Below are 17,716 nucleotides of genomic sequence, written 5' to 3'. Positions count from 1 at the left end.
GATATTTTATGACAACTTTAATATCACAAATTGTGCATGCATGAAATTCCTACAACTACTACCCTGCTCCCACTGCACAAGTGAAAATAATTAAATCAAAAAATATTACTGAGACTTGGTTCACCCTGCCAGATTAGCCTGCAAGTTGTCGCCCAGACTGCTTCTTCTGTATTTGTACCAGTCTTATTTCTCATTCACTGCAAGATCATACTTCCCATCACCTATGTGATTTCCTTAAGTACTCCATATTATACATTTCATTATGTTTTCACCAACTATTTTACTGATGTTCCCCACTTTGTGCATTTTATCTCCTTCCCCTCCAGTTTGATTCCACTCACAGGTCTCTCTCATCAAGTCATTATTACTTCTAATGTAAAATGTGTCTCTATTTCCCAACGCCCTTCTTCGTAAAGAAATAAAACACAGAAAAAAAAAATTGACTAGAAAATAAAAAGCAAGATAGGGAAGCAAGTGTTAAAAAAAATAGCATTTATAAAATGTTATTTAGAATTGTAAGCATACAAAATATGACATTACCTGAATTTTTCAAATGGATTTATCACATTTCATTATGAAATTAATTAGCACTGCATTGTACTATATTATATTGTTTAAATACTTGAGTATCAATACTGATCTTCAGCAGAGTACAATTTGTGTAATAGCCAGCAAGCCATAATGACAATACAGGAGGTTCATTATTGAATTAGCAGAAACTATTTTAAGTGTACTATTTTCAAGTACAAAGATACTTAAAAAACATACGATGAGTGAAAAAATACTATATATTCAACTTTATTTAACATTTTTCTCAAGCATCATCAAGTTTTAAGCTATCAGCACACATCTCATCATCTTTGACGTGAATGTGTGTCATTTTGGGATCTGTAGATGAATTATATTCAATTGGTGTGCTTTAAATCAAAGTGTGTTTACACAAGTTTAAAATCTTCACGGCATGTGATATAACCATTGAGACAAAGAGGAATTTATTTGTGAAGAGGCCAGGCATTTAAGATATGTATTAAAGCAAGACAGATTAGTTTGTGGAATGTTATGGCTCAATATCTACTTCAGACTGAGGCAATGAGAAACTACTGATTTATCCCAGACTCAAAGGCAAGATAGTCCCATCATCTTGAGAATTGCAGATAGGTTATTGAGACCCACACAAGGGTGGGAAGGAGATAGCAGTTGTATTGAATGTCTACTGACAAATCGATGAATGGGGAAAAAGTCAGTGGGACAGCCTTCCACTTCCTGGGAAAACAAGGAGAAAAAAGGCAGAAGGACATTTGTGAAGGGCAGTTGCATCAGTTAGGTCTAGAAAGGGAGACTGGCCTAGTGAGGGGAGACGAGCTCATCTCAAGTCCAGAGCTTATTAGAACCAACAGGCTGAGCAGCAACGGTTTTAAAATAAAAGGGCTTGCATTTAAAGAGTGCAACCTCAGGACGTCTCAAAGTTCTTCACAGCCAACAAGGTAAAGTATAGTTACTGTTGTAAGATAGTGAAATACGGCAGCCAATTTGCACACAACTAGCTCCCATAAATGACCTATTTAACGCTATTAGCTCGTCTCCCCTCACTAGGCCAGTCTCCCTTTCTAGACCTAACTGTTGCAACTGCCCTTCACAAATGTCCTTCTGCCTTTTTTCTCCTTGTTTTCCCAGGAAGTGGAAGGCTGTCCCACTGACTTTTTCCCCGTTCATCGATTTGTCAGTAGACATTCAATACAACTGCTATCTCCTTCCCACCCTTGTGTGGGTCTCAATAACCTATCTGCAATTCTTCCTCTTTAAGTAGTCTGGGATTTTTTACATCCATCTCAGTTTTATGTTTCACCTGAAAGTAAGCCAGCTAATAGGCATAATGCAGCATATTTTTATTATTTTTCAGCCCCTCGACCTTGACATCTCTCGCAGCCTCGCTACTCCCATCATGTCAATCGCAGATAAGGCCATCTCTGACCACTTTCTCATATTTGCTCTCCACTCAAACCCCCTTACACCCCCACCCCCCGCCCAGCCCTACTCCTTCTGTGTCTGCCTCTGAAAAAAAATTCTGTCCTGACTCTTTTACAACTGCACTCGTCAACTCCCAACTGTCCAACCTTTAGCCCTCCATTCACCATGACATCTCTGCAACTACCGATCTGCTCAATCACACCTCGCCACCACCTTTGATGCCCTAGTCCCTGTTAAAACAATTACACTCTCCCACCATGGCCGTTCCCCCTGGTACAGCCTTAATCTTCGCTCCCTTAAGTCCAAGGGATGCAAAATTGAACATATATCGTGGACAACTGGTTTAGCCATTCACTGCCAGATCTGGCTGGACCACATAAAGTACTACCGGGTCTTGCTCTCGTCTGCCAAAATTGCTCACTGTTCCAGAATAAATCTGGAGTGTAAAGATAAACCCTGGCTTCTATTCTCCACTGCTAACTTGTCTTATTAAAACCCTCTCCCCAGTCTACACCCTCACCTCTGACAATAAGTGTGAGGAGCTCATGGGCTTCTTTGTCTCTTAAGATTGAGATCATGCCTCTGCCTCTACCCTTCCTTTCCCTAGCCCACCGGGCCAAACTTACATCGAAAATAGGTGCAGGAGTAGGCTATTCGGCCCTTCAAACCCGCACCACCATTCGATAAGATCATGGTTGATCATTCCCTCAGTACCCCTTTCCTGCTTTCTCTCCATACCCCTTGATCCCCTTAGCCATAAGGGCCATATCTGAGTCCCTCTTGAATATATCCAATGAACTGGCATCAACAACTCTCTGCGGTAGGGAATTCCACAGGTTAACAACTCTGAGTGAAGAAGTTTCTCCTCATCTCAGTCCTAAATGGCCTACCCCTTATCCTAAGATTGTGTCCCCTGGTTCTGGACTTCCCCAACATCGGGAACATTCTTCCCGCATCTAACCTGTCCCGTCCCATCAGAATCTTGTATGTTTCGATGAGATCCCCTCTCATCCTTCTAAACTCCAATGTATAAAGGCCCAGTTGATTCAGTCTCTCCTCATATGTCAGTCCCGGGAATCAGTCTGGTGAACCTTCGCTGCACTCCCTCAATAGCAAGAATGTCCTTCCTCAGATTAGGAGACTAAAATAGAACACAATATTCCAGGTGAGGCCTCACCAAAGCCCTGTACACTGCAGTAAGACCTCCCTGCTCCTATACTCAAATCCCTTAGCTATGAAGGCCAACATACCTTCCTCTAAGGAAAATCCCTGCCCTAGCCCTGACTACTTTCTCCAGCTTCTCTCCGGTTTCCCCTCATGACCTTTCCAAGCTCATCTTCTCCACGAGACCCACTTCCTGTTTCCTTGACCCTATTCGTACCAAACTGCTGATCACCCAACTTCATTTTCTGACTCCCATGTTAGCTGACATTATTAACGGTTCTCCTCAGGTACTGTACCCCTCTCCCTCAAATCTGCTGTCATCACCCCTCTCCTAAAAAAAACCTTAAATCCCTCCATCCTTGCAAACTACCGCCCCATCTCCAACCTTCCTTTCCTCTCCAAAGTCCTTGAACATGTTTTCCCCTCCCAAATCCGTGCCCATCTTTCCATCAATTCCATGTTTGAATCCCACAGTACCAAAGGAGTTAGATGAGGTCCTTACTACTAGGGGGATCAACGGCTATGGCGAGAAAGCAGGAATGGGGTACTGAAGTTGAATGTTCAGCCATGAACTCATTGAATGGCGGTGCAGGCTAGAAGGGCCGAATGGCCTACTCCTGCACCTATTTTCTATGTTTCTAAAACAGCTCTCATCTAAATCACAAATGACATCCTTTGTGACTGTGACAAAGGAAAACTATCCTTCCTTGTCCTTCTTGACTTGTCTGCAGCCTTTGACACGATTGACCACTCCATCCTCCTCCAATGTCTCTCCACTGTCGTCCAGCTGAGTGGGACTGCACTTACCTGGTTCCATTCTTATCTATCTAATCGTAGCAAGAGAATCACCTGCAACGGCTTCTCTTCTTGCATCATTACCTCTGGTGTCCCCCAAGGATCTATCATTGGCCCTCTCCTATTTCTCATCTACATGTTGCCCCTTGGCGACATTATCCAGAAACACAGCGTCAGTTTCCATATGTACGTTGATGACACCTAGCTCTACCTCACTACCACTTTTCTCAACTCTTCCACGGTCTCTAAATTGTCAGACTGCTTGTCCAACATCCAGTTCTGGATGAGCAGAAGTTTTCTCCAATTGAATATTAGGAAGACCAAAGCCATTGTTTTCGGTCCCCGCCACAAACTCTGTTCCCTTGCCACTGACTCCATTCTTCTCCCCAACTCCTGTCTGAGGCTGAACCAGACTGTTCGCAACCTTGGTATCATATTTGACCCTGAAATGAGCTTTCGACGACATATCTGCAGCATAACTAAGACCGCCTATTTTCACCTCCGTAACATCACCCGTCTCCGCCCTTGCCTCAGCTCTGAAGCCCTCATCTATGCCTTTGTTACCTCTCGACTTGACTATTCCAATGCACTCCTGGTTGGCCTCCCACATTCTACCCTACGTAAACTAGAGGTGATCCAAAACTCAGCTGCCTGTGTCCTAACTTGCACCAAGTCCCGCTCAACCATCACCCCTGTGCTCGGTGGCCTACATTTTCATCTTTATTTTCAAATCCCTCCATGGCCTCTCCCCTCCCTATCTCTGTAATCTTCTCCAGCCCCATAACCACCCCCCGCCCCCCCACAAGAGATGTCTGTGCTCCTCTAATTCTGCCCTCTTGAGCATCCCTCATTATAAATTGCTCAAGTGTTGGTGGCCGTGACTTCTGTTGCCAAGGCCCCAAGCTCTGGAACGCCCTGCCTAAACCTCTCCTCCTCTCTTTTCTCCTTGAAGACGCTCCTTAAAACATACCTCTTTGACCAAGCACCTATGCTAATTTCTACTTATGTGGCTCGGTGTCAAATTTTTATCGCATAATACTTCTGTGAAGCGCCTTGGGATGTTTCACTACGTTAAAGGAGCTATATAAATACAAGTTGTTGTTGTTCACCATGAGAGATCTGAAGTTAGTTGAGGTGAGATTTGATCCTAACTATTACTTGTTACAACTATCAGTTGGTCCCTGCAAAATAAAGCAGTTAATGATTCAAATCAAACTCTATCTCACGAACGTATTTTCAGTCTGCCTACTGAAAGATTGGAGAAGCACACGTGTGGCCACATGGAAGAGAATATATAGTTCAAATCACTCGAGGGTCCTATCATTATATTCCAGGGTTACTACATTTTGAGATATTGGGCAGTCTGGGCACACTCTTAAAACCCTAAGTCATTTGCACTGCTAATTGGGAATGAACAGCACTGTGCGAATACCAAAGACAGATCCAAAATTTATAAATGGTGTGTCTTGGTGACTTTATAATGGTTTGTTAGAACTAATTATTGAGAAGGCAGCATTAACATTGTGTACTCTGTTGAAAATACACAGGACATTCTTATTTTAAATAATTCTGGAAATTACTTGGTAATATTTAACTTTTAGATGTCAGACTGCAACAACCTCAAAAACTGATAATGTTGAACTTCAATAAAATCTAAAGCTAGATTCTAAAAAAGTGTTACTATTTTACCTGTAAAGGTCAGATTCTAAAAGCGTAAGTTGCCGTGCTATTTCAATCGGATGAAGAGTCATGAGATCAAATGTATCAATTTGTCCAGATCGACTAATATGCCATTCAATTTGAGGTGGTGGCTTCTCAAAAGTAATGGCATGGCTGATTCCATTTACTTGAGTTTGTCTCTTGCGATTAATAATTTTTGTAATAGATTCTACCCACTTCTTCATGGCTTTCCCTGCAAAAATAAAGTATTAACTTGTGTTATTTTCAGTATCAATTTGCAAATGAGTTCAAATGGTAAGCAATCAGGCATAAATTAGCCTAGTTTCAATGCTGTCTGCAACGTTTAAATATTCATTAACCCTTAGAATGGCATGGATGAATGTTCTCATCTTGGTGTAATCAGGCTACTGGCACCACAAACAAGACAATTCATTCAACATCTTAGAATAACACCATACAACAAGTCAAAAGTTGACAGTTGTGACTATGACAATGCGTCAATATTTAATACTACAGACATTGAGAACTTAGTTTTCCGCCATCAGGGCCGAAAAACCGGGCATGCAGGAGGGCGGGACATGGCTACAAATAAAATAGACAAAACCAAGTACTTTAAATATTTTTTTTAAAATAGGGACGTATACAAATAAAAGTACTACAATAAAGAAAAAAAAGTGAAGTAAAAAATATTAAAAACTCTGGCAGAAAAGAGAATGGGAAACTGACAACAGCTTGAGCAGATGTGGAGTTTTTAAATATTACATATTTTATTTGAATAAAGTTGAAACTGCAAGAATAAATCTACTCCAGAGATATAAAATATCATGCAGTACATGATCTGAATTTTTTTTTTTAAGCGTTGACCCCTGATAGACTTAGCTTTCAATAATACATACCTCGCACACTTGAAATAAATGCTTCCAACCTATTAAGTAGCATATTATCTCGCTCAAAGTCATAGAAATGATGTTCTACCCAATGTCGAAAAACATTTAGTACCCTAAAAAGAAAATAAGTTTTAAAATGTGTAACAAAACACCACAAAATCCTTTAGTTTAGATAGATTTCATCTATCATAACTTTAATAAAAGTTTTGCAGTTGGATACAACCTTTACACAGATGTCACACTGGCCTGGGATTTGTGGTGGGTAATAACAGCAAATTAACAACTTTTGCTATTATTACCCCTTTGAAACTGATCGCAACTTCAGGATTTAGCACATGCGCATCTAAACACGGAAATCCTGAAGTTGCGGTCAGTCATTCACTGCTCTGAAACTGGCTGCGTTGTGGACCACCCTCAACCATGGTGGGCAATCGGTATAATCAGGGAAATCAATAAAACTGTCAAAATCTTTGGCTTCTCCGCTGTTCGGTAATATCACTGTTAAAGGCAACGGTAGAATAGGGTTATACTACTGAACTCGTAATCCAGAAGCCTGGACTAGTGATCCAGAGACGCTAATCAAATCCTACCACGACACCTGCGGAATTTTAATTCAATTAAATAAATCTGGAACAAACAGCTGGTATCAGTAATGGTGACCATGAAACTACTGGATTGCCATAAAAACCCATCTGGTTCACTGATGTCCTTTAGGGAAGGAAATATGCCATCCTACCCAGTCTGGCTTATATGTGACGTCAGACCCTCAGCAATGTGGTTGACTCTTAACTGTCATCTGAAATGGCCTTGCAAACATCTCAGTTGTTCAAGCACAATTAGGGATGGGCAATAAATGCTGGCTTTGTCAGCGAAGCCTACATCCCGTGAACGAATAAAAAAAAATACCCTATTAAAAGTTAAATCTTGTTGGATTAGGTGTAAATGGGGTTTTAACTGCGTATTGACTGCTAAACAAATGTTATGGCCTTGACAAAATGATTTTGATTTTGTGGCATGTCAAATTTCTCCATTTTAATAAAAATTACAATTTTTAAGAAATTTTAAAAATAATTTTCTAAGTTTGTTCATTTTTATTTCAGGTTTACCTTCCCCCCGCCCCCCCCCACCAAGTGCAATCCCCAATCTTTGTTTTGCGCTCTATAACATTTTTAAAAAGTCAGAATAAAAGGAGCTTCTTCACTTCCTGGTTTCCTGTCTGAGAATTCTCCATTGTGATTAGCTGCTCAGACAGCTTGTTAATGTCACAGCAGCTCGCGCTATGGAATTCCCACTAAACTATGCTAATCTCAATTGCATATCCAAAAAGCCGAACTTCCCGTCAGAGATCATGAGAGCTTTGTGGGAAGCTCTCTTCAGGGTCCGTGGTGAACACCTTTGCTTTGTCACTGATTGCAAAATATGGGCCAGTACTGTTACAGTTACAAAACAATCTTTAACAGAGAGAGAATCTCAGTGAATGATATTTATAATTACAACTGCCCTCTGAGTGACCAGTTAATAGGTAGCAATAATCATCTGGTTTTGTCCATTTAGAGCAGTGGCATTAACAGCAAGCTGCTAAACACTGCGATCATGCTCTGCACCAGAGACTGGTTATCAACATCACAAGAAATTCATTTGTTTACCATAAAATTCAGTTGCTCCACTATTTTACAATAGTCATGTTGATACAAATATTGGGATTTACAAATAATACAGCGATCATCTAATTGCAGTTCATTAAATAGTACAAAGGTACAGTTTATACACCACATTCTTTCCTAAAAAAAAAACCTGTAAAAAATGTTGTTGTATTTTCCAGGTTTCTGTTATTTTTAAAACAGTAAAAAAATATAAAGGGGCCATGCAGACGATGCCAAACATTTGTGCGTATGAAATATTACTGTTGGACATTAACAGAAGTGTCTTTCAGTGTACAAGTACTGTCCTCAGGTGTTGCCATAGGTAAGAGGTGGGGGAAATAAATGCTTTTCCTTACTGACCCCTGCTGTCCACGCTGTTTGGAATACATTCCTGGGACAAAGTCTCTCGGCTCAAATGAACATTGGTTTCCTTTGACTGGTGCACTGCAGATTAGAGATGCTATCTGTTGGATTTGAACTCTGAAACAACTCTCAAGCATTTGTCTGAATCAGTTCTATGTACCTTCCAACTTGCTTGCCAAACTCTGTTGCCAAAGAATGATATTTTCAAGAACTTCTTTTGGAAGGCTGCAGAATAGATACTCAGTCACACACATCTACTAGGGATAATATCTTGCATTGACATCCCAGGTCCCGTATCAAATAGAATCTACAGCAGTCTGCAGCAGCAGTGTAATGTCTGAGTAGTTACTGACATTTGCCTGCACCTTGTCCCGATTGTAGAGATGTTGTGGGTAGCAGCGGTACCCACTTGACTATATTCTTTTGAAAAAGTAAACAAACCTGAGTTGCACTGGCTGGATATACTCCTTACGAAACCGTTTCAACTCTGCACTGATTGGCTGTTCACCCTTCTCTCTGGCAAGTCTATCTGCCTCAGTGGGCTCTGGGTCAGATATTTCAAACCTACACAAAACAAAAACTTACATGTTTAACAAATAATATTTAATATAAATGGAAAACTCCAACAGCCCAAGAATTTAGCCTGACAACACGTATTGAAAATTATACATACCCACCGTTATATTTTATTGAAATCCTAGTGACAACACACAGCACCATTTTCTAAGAATCTTTCTTCACAACGTTTTACCGGGTACCTAAAATTATACGCGTACAGGATCTAGTTAAGACTTTATTTGCTTACTTACCTTTCTATTAACAAGCTCAGCAACTCCTGGGGCTTGCAGAATGAACGATATGTCGTCAGAAAAGTGCGCACAAAATTAGGATCTGTAAATAAATATCAAATTACTTACACTGCAATCACAATAGCAGCATATTATCAAAAACATACAACACAATATTGACTCACGGTGCACAAAGAAACTATTAAAGGAGACAACTTAACAAGTGATATGATGGGTGGATCAGTGTTGCAGGGTAGGATATGGTCTTTTAAACTGGTGGAATCTGGATTTAAATCCAACCAAAGCGGATTGATTTAAGTCTCCTCTCTCAGATAGCTGCAAATGACCAAGTAAAATTAGGTGGTGCAGTGTCAATTAATTGCAGGTGCAACTCCACAGCACAAAGTCAGTGGTACATGGATAATGAGAATGAGCAAAATATACAGTTCAATCTAAAATGCAAATGACTAGCAAAATATTGAAAAATGTTTGAAAAAAATAACAATGGTGCAAGTAGGGATGTTCTCCAGAGATTATCAATAAGGCATATTAATGAGACAGTGTAAAGTGAGCGGGGGAAGCAAGAGCAAGGGGGACAGGGGAAGGGCGAGAGTGGGGAGTGGGATGGAGGGAGGGAAAGAGTGGGGTCAGGGGAGGGAGAGAGCAGGGACAAGAGAGGGAGAGAGAAGGAGAATGAGAAAGTGACGGAATGGAGACAGTATGAAGTAGCGGGGGGAGGGGAGTATGGGGTAGTGGGCAGTAGAGTCAGGGTAGAAGGGGGAGGGGAGTACAGGGTAGCAGGGAATACAGGTAGCCGGGGGGAGGGGAGCAAGGGGTAGTGGAGGGGGAGAAGAGTCGGGGTAGCGGAGAGCAAGGGGAAGGGTACGGGGGGGGGGGGGAAAGAGTCGGGGTAGAGCAAGAATGGGGAAAGTGATAGGAAACAAAGCAAACAGAAGGTAAAACCAGACAAAGGTGGACAGGCAACGCACGGATGATAAAGAACAAAATGAGAGCAAAAGAACCAGACTTCAGTAAAGGACCGGGACAAAAGGCAGAGGCAACGGTGGATCGGAAGAAGTAAATGGGAGCCTTACCATGGTCTACAAAAGCAAAATACTGCAGATGCTGGAATCTGAAATAAAAGCAGAAAATGATGGCAATCTCAGCGGATGAGGCAGCATCTGTGGGGAGAAACAGAGTTAACGTTTCAGGTTGGTGGCCCTTCACCAGGTTTGACAAAGGATTACTGACCAGAAACATTAACTCTATGTTTCTCTCCACAGATGCTGCCTGACCCGCTGAGATTTCCAGCATCTTCTGGCCTTACATGGTCTTGTGTTTTTGTATGGAGTATATCAATCTTTGTCTCAGGTGTGTGTGGGGGGGGGGGGGGGGGAGGGCTAATTATTTTTGCAAATGAGACTGGCAATGTGTGTGTATATAGAATATCTCATTATTGTGTGATTGTTTTGATATATGCATATGTACAGATGTATATGAACCCCAGCACGAAAAGTTAGATCTCTATTATCTAGATATTGTCCTATGTACACACATCAATTCAATAGCTTTGTTCTCAGTTCTCTGAATTACTTGCGATACCTGTCCAAAACTTCCATTGTTCCCCCTCCAATTTTGTCATCGGCACTAAATTATTACAGGAAGTAAAGGTTAGGGTTGCAGACCCTTTTTGACAGGTGTACAAGACTAGATTTTTAACTTTATTTCAGATATCTGTCTGAAACAATAGTAATAAACCTTTTTTGCTATGTTTGCAAAAATCAAGAAACATTCAGACAACAACAAAAAATAACTCAGGTGTGGTTTAAAATGAGCATCAACTAAGTTGCGTAGAGGATGACCCAAACACCACCATGGCACAAATTTATTAAAGAAACAGTATTCCCAGCTAACTTATTATTTTCAGATAACTACAATATCCTGATATTTAGAACAAACATATTCTTCCTTTTTTCACATTCATTTACTTTGCTGTACAACTGAAGTGCTTTGAACTAGTCCTTCAGAACACCTGACTAAAACTACATATTGTACACAAACTAAAGATACAGTGCTGATTAAAGTTGCATCTTCTTGTGATCAAATTATTAAAAAGGATCAAATTTAAATCCATTAAAATTTTAATGAGAAATTCCATCAATCCAGCAGCAAGACAACCCCACTACATTTACCTGCATACATGTGGTATGTCAGTCTCTCAATTAATTTTAGTACAGTTCCTCCTTTTATGATCGGTATTCCAGATTTAGTTTGCACATTTTCTTCAAACACTATGTTCTCTTCAGAATCTTCTTCCGCAAAGTTATAGACATCTGGACTTGGCAGTCTCAGTGGCTGCTCCTTCTCCTCATGTAAAAGAACCGTGTCCAACATTCGCTCCAGTGTACTCCGATACTGAAGTGAAATCAAAGCCGCCATCCAGTTGTTTTTATCTTCTGCAGACTTGGCAGCAAATATTATACTATTCTCATCCTTGGAGAGGATTTCAAATGCATGCTTATATTCACAAGAGTCATCTTTGTCAATGATTTGCACTTTTCGCATTAGAAATTTTTCTTTGAGTCTGTACTCAACATTGCTACAGCCTGGTAGCCTGGGCTGACCATGATTGGTCCTGCAACTGATCATTAAACCATCAAAAAGGAAAATGTGTCGCTCATGCTTTGCTCCAATTCGTGTTAGTGTTCCTTCCATTATGAATTCATTGCAGCACTGTCCAATATCCTTCCCCTCCCATCCATCAATATTTTTCTGGATTTCATTCATTTTCTTGATGGCAAGGTGTTTACTTCTTATCTGGTGGTTGTAGAGGCGAGGTAAAGGTTCACTACATAACAAAAAAGGTCAAATATGATTACATTTCATTGCATAAGAAACAGACCAACAGGAAAATAAGCTAAGCCATTTGGAAGTTATGGCAGAATTTTATTATGCTGCTACAGAAGTGGGAGAGTTTAAAGATTAGCTGATTTTTAAAAAAAGTTACAAAAGAAATCATCCAAAAAAAAGTGTTCATCAACGTACAGGATGCCAGTGCTGGAGACAGGAACACATTTTCCACTTGCATAAATATTAAGCACTCTAAGTAGAGTATGGTTCAATGCAGAGTAAAACCCATTTTTTACTCTGTCCTAACAATGTGCTTTTGTCCCAAATTCATACTGCAATCGTGTGAATTTTTCCATATCCTGCACTCGCCATCCTATGGACTCAGTGAGATTACTGATTAAGCAGCAGTTTATGCAGATTAATGCGCACTTCTTGTTAGAGGCATACATCCACTAGTAACTGTCATGAGACAATCCAAAACTCATTTCAGTCGAGACTCTCATCCCATCAGTCTGTGCTAAGATTCAATCAGAGCTCGAAAGATGAACTGAGCAACCAGTTCTTTCCCTCTAACTCTTAAAGTTAAAGCTGGCTCAGAGTACTGGCTAGACCGCGGTTAACCCACAGAAAGATCCAAATAGTATTAGCCTTTTTCCCAATTTCTATCCAGGCCTCCCTTATTTTGGATGCACTAATGTTAATGACATTAATCTATTAAAGGGACAGCATCTGCAAGTGACATTCCAGTTCATATAACTAAAATATCCTATTTAAATGCAGAGGTTAAACAAGTTGCTCAACAGCGAAAATAAGAATGCCACATTAACCAATTGCTATAAATACACAAATGCCAACTCAGTGTAGTGCTGATTTCCGTTATCAGAGCCAAAACAGGATGTTAGAGGACAGTACTGTGATGTTAGGGCAAGCCGTCATGTTAAAAAATGATCCTGCACATGCATGAAAGCAAAATAATCAATTTTTCACATTTACACAAGTGAGCAGAATGTTTCACTTCGGCAGTGGTCTTTAATATCCAACAGCAAACAACTGCAGTTCTCCTGTCTGATTTTCAACCTTCAGTTACTGGGCAACTAGTCCTGAAACCTAACTGACAGGTTAAACACTGTCCAGGTGGTCACCCTGACTGTACCTTGTTAGAAATTAGGGATACCTAAAAATATATGGTTATGTGAATGAAACTGTGATGCGAATACTACTGTGTTTAAATGATTGTATGTTTCTGCTCGAGACAAGGGGTTAATGTCTTACTAAAACTATAAGTTTTGTTTTCCTAGGAAAACGAAGCATTAGGATTTGAGACAGTGCTTTTAATAAGTTAGATTAGAGGTTGCATAATATTCCACATGGGAGCCCACAGCTTTATGGCTCATCAGGCTGGACTGGCTCGTCTGTAAGTTTAGGATTTTGACTTCGTCTTTAATTTGGCCAATGAAGGTCCAACCTATGTTTCTTGCATTATTACTAATAACCATATTATAATGCTGCGGTAGAATTTGGAGTTTGTTGAACAGATCTGCTTGCAAAGATAATTACAAGTTAATTAGTATAAAAGACATAGAATAGCAGGAATTTGAGAGAGTTAGGGTATCATCTCCGAATGGAACAGTCTGTTAGATTAAGGGGACAGTTCTAGCGTAGGGCCTCTGATTTAATGGCCCAAGGTTGTGCCTGAGACATGCACTGCCTGGACCAGAGAGAATTGGACAGGATGAGGTGAGAGACTATAGCTTTGTCGGGGGGGCGAAAGGGAACACGGCGGGATGAGATAACAGGGACCAGATGGATGGATTGGCCTTCAAAACATTTAAACACAAAAAGATGTGCAATGGTCGTGAAGACCACTCCTTCAGGTCGGGTCTTCATCGGCAAGTTTAGACAAAGAACTCGATGCCCCATTGGGCACCGTGTTTTAAAGGGAACTTCTATCGGTTAAATGGTCGTGTCCATTATGCTACCTCAGGCCCACCCCTAAAAAGAGAATAAAAGGAAGAGCGAAAGAACTCTTAGGCAGACCCGTGGAGAGGAGCTCCCAAGAGTGGATCAGCGGACCCATATTGACCCTAGTCTAACACTCTTGGGTTGTTCAAGAAGAGAGAAAGAGAAAGAGAAAGAGAAAGAGACATGCGAGACGAAAAGGAGAACGAAAAAGAAAAGTTGTTCGCACATGCAGCTGTCTGTCCGGTACCAGCTACTTGTCATTGTCGTATGTTTTTGCTGTATAACTATTTTCCGTCCTAAACTCCGATTAAACACAATATACCCACCATATTGGTTTGTACTCGAACCTGATTATTTGGAAGACTAAAGATAAGCAAATCTCTTAACAATTTACCTCAGGGTAAAAATACTGGCTAAAAATGAAGTATACAATGTATATATATCAAGGTTATAGGAATAAAGATAATTTTGGATGCACAACCAATTCTTTTGAATTTGAAGCCAATCTGACCTGGTTTGTCAAAGGGGGTCAACCACCTATCCCTATAGAGAGAAATCAATGCCAAAATAATTTAGCTTACCCCGCCCTGCGTTTAGGTAGGTGCTTATTGCAGATACGTTCCATACTGCACTGAAGATTCAGTAAGGTAGTAATGGCTTGTTTCAAACACTCTCTGTCTTCTTCATCTTCACTTCTCTCCTGTAGTTGCTACAATTTTACACAAAAGAATTAAATGCTTGGATGTAAAATTAACACAGTAGGAAACCCAGACTTCCCACTGTTTAAAATCAATTAATCCCTTTACTGGCATTTTTAATGCGATACCAAGGTAGTGGCCATATGGCTTTCCTTTCCTCCACTGAAAAAGAGCATCTCTACTGCACTAACATCAGTTCTTGTGGAAAGGTGGCAGAAAAACACATGAAAACATTAAGATATAATTATTTTGAAACCTGGTCCTACGGACACTCACAAACGATACACAACCATAAAATATGGACAGTTCATGACAGTCCCAAATATTTTACATTATAAAAGATACATCTTAAAACCCAGGATTCAGGCCTCAAGTTTTTCACGAGATGTCACCGATGCCCAATTGCAATTAAGTTTCCCCATGTCTAATGACCATGAATTGTAAGGCATATGTTTCAAGTCAATTTCAGGAAATATTTGAGAAAATGGCTGCTTATCCCAAGCGTAATGAGTTATCATGAGACCAAAACATTAATCATGTCTGGATGACCAAGCAATCTTCACTTCCTGACCTCTCTGCCCTGCAGTCCCCCCTCACCCTGCCCACCCCCATGTCAGCAGGAGTTTATCTCCTTTGACAGTGAACTTCCTACTAAGGAATCCCTGAACAAGTCCTGGGAGCAAGATTTCTTTGACTTCTACACAGTCTGTGACGATGACATCAGCGATGACCCAGAAGACAAACAAGCACCTGATCCCATACTTGTGGAAGTTCCCACCTTCCAAGAAGTCTTTTCCATGATATCCAAAATCCTCCCACAAGGGATGGAACACATTGTTTTCCCACATTAATGCAGCTAAATCTGATGCAAGTGACAGTCACATGGGAGTCAAAAGCCCATGCTGTCCAAGCATGAATGACTGACTACATCCTTAAATGAATCTAGACAAATAATGAATGAATGTCTTTTATTTGTGTTAATCGGTAATTGATTGCACTTATTGATTACTGATTTAATGAAAATAAAAATACATTTAATAAGAGATTTGTTTGCAGAAATATATGAGTATTTACCTGATAAAATGAATCAACTGACGACTATCTACAAAGAACCTGACTAAAACTACATACAGTACAATGGCCCAGAATTTGCGGATGCCTCCACCGCAAATATATCTACGAAAGTACCTGTTGTTCCCGGAGATTTGGAGACTTGTGGTCCTGGGCCTCTATGCGAAGGCCTGTGTAGAGGCCCACGTATCCCAGGAACATATGCGCTTCGTACGCGTCACTGGGATCACATGGGCCGGCCCAACCAATTAAAGTAGGGGTATTCCCATTCATACTTATGGTGATTCTATATGTACTTAATCACCATAATTATGACTGGGAATGCCCCCCAAAACACACAAGCACGTAAGATAAATTTATTTTAAAATCACATATTTAAAATGAATCAAAATGAAATTTAATTATTTAAAATAAAAATTTAATTTTTTGAAAAATAAATTTACTATTTTAAAGCGCCTAAAAATAAACTTTATAATAGGATTTTAAATGTTTAATTATTGAAAAAAAATTCTGTGCTTTAAAAGTCTTACGCTGATAAAAGCAGGCCTCCTGCTTCGATCAGTTGTAAGAATTTCAAGGGCATTCGTTGGGCAGGAGTTGGGCAAATAGCACAACTCTCCACCCACAGAGGCCCTTTACTTTCGGATGCGGTGGATCTGTCAAGATTCTTGACAGATCGCAAGTTCCGGGTTTAGGCGCGTGCGCTTTTTGCATGCTGAAATCCAGAACTTGCGCAACCCCTACAGGCATGTGCGTACCTTCGCACCGGTTGGGGCCGCGAATTCAGAGCCAATGACCATTTAGACAATACGGACACCTACAAAAAACTGACAACTGACGGCAGTTCCCTAGGTGTTCGTAATTCTCTGGTTTCACTGCATTTCCAAATAGGGCTTAAAGATAGGAACAAAAGGAAGCTCAATACAACGCAAAGGTCCACAGACAAACAATGACCATGACAGATCAAGTATTGAGACACCAGAGTGAAAGGGAACTCGCAAAATAGAGGATTCAAGTGACTAGCCTCACACCAATTACAGATGATGTCCCCCTCTCAATCTATGGCTAATTTTCTCCTCGACTTTTATAGTAAAAACTGGTTAATGGAAGTATGTGGTGTGTGTGAAAGGCCTCCGTCACCATATGAAACATCTCTTTTGCTCTATGTTTCAAAGATCTGCAACATCTGTTGCGAGGGCCCAGAGGCAGCACAAGCCAGCCACACTGATATGATCAGGAAGAACAATGGTATCTTGGCCTTTATTGCAAAGGGGATGGAGTATAAAAGCTGGGAAGTCTTGCTTCAGCTATACAGGTATTGATGAGGCCACACCTGGAATAGTGTGTGCAGTTTTGGTTTCCATATTAACAAAAGGATATACTTGCTTTGGAGGCAGTTCAGAGAAGGTTCACTAGGTTGATTCCGGAGATGAGGGCGTTGACTTATGAGGAAAGGTTGAGTAGGTTGGGCCTCTACTCATTGGAATTCAGAAGAATGAGAGGTGATCTTATCGAAACATATAAGATTATGAGGGGGCTTGACAAGGTGGACGCAGAGAGGATGCTTCCACTGATGGGGGAGACTAGAACTAGAGGGCATGATCTTAGAATAAGGGGCCGCCCATTTAAAACAGAGATGAGGAGAAATTTCTTCTCTCAGAGTTGTGAATCTGTGGAATTCGCTGCCTTAGAGAGCTGTGGAAGCTGGGACATTGAGTAAATTTAAGACAGAAATAGACAATTTCTTAAACGATAAGGGGATAAGGGGTTATGGAAAGCGGGTGGGGAAGTGGAGCTGAATCCATGATCAGATCAGTCATGATCTTATTGAATGGCGGAGCAGGCTC

General features: G+C 40.6%; 1 protein-coding gene across 3 annotated transcripts in view; it reads right to left on the bottom strand.

Annotated features, from left to right (window-relative positions):
- The window catches only part of sos2 (son of sevenless homolog 2 (Drosophila)), a 165,754-nt gene that overhangs the window by 35,519 nt on the left and 112,519 nt on the right, over nt 1-17,716 (bottom strand). For all 3 annotated transcript variants that reach the window (XR_011593122.1, XM_070879245.1, XM_070879246.1), the window contains exons 9-14: nt 14,682-14,809; nt 11,481-12,136; nt 9,310-9,391; nt 8,942-9,064; nt 6,504-6,607; nt 5,617-5,839 (exon numbers count right to left, since the gene is read on the bottom strand). Coding sequence is in view for 2 of the 3 variants with exons in the window: in XM_070879245.1 (XP_070735346.1) it covers nt 5,617-5,839; nt 6,504-6,607; nt 8,942-9,064; nt 9,310-9,391; nt 11,481-12,136; nt 14,682-14,809 (1,316 nt within the window). In the remaining variant the exon portion in view is untranslated. The remainder of the gene's footprint in view (nt 1-5,616; nt 5,840-6,503; nt 6,608-8,941; nt 9,065-9,309; nt 9,392-11,480; nt 12,137-14,681; nt 14,810-17,716) is intronic.

The sequence above is a fragment of the Pristiophorus japonicus genome, chromosome 4, assembly GCF_044704955.1.
Source record: "Pristiophorus japonicus isolate sPriJap1 chromosome 4, sPriJap1.hap1, whole genome shotgun sequence".
Taxonomy (NCBI): domain Eukaryota; kingdom Metazoa; phylum Chordata; class Chondrichthyes; family Pristiophoridae; genus Pristiophorus; species Pristiophorus japonicus.
Note: the sequence above shows the minus strand (reverse complement) of the source record. Positions and strands in the feature narration are given on the sequence as shown.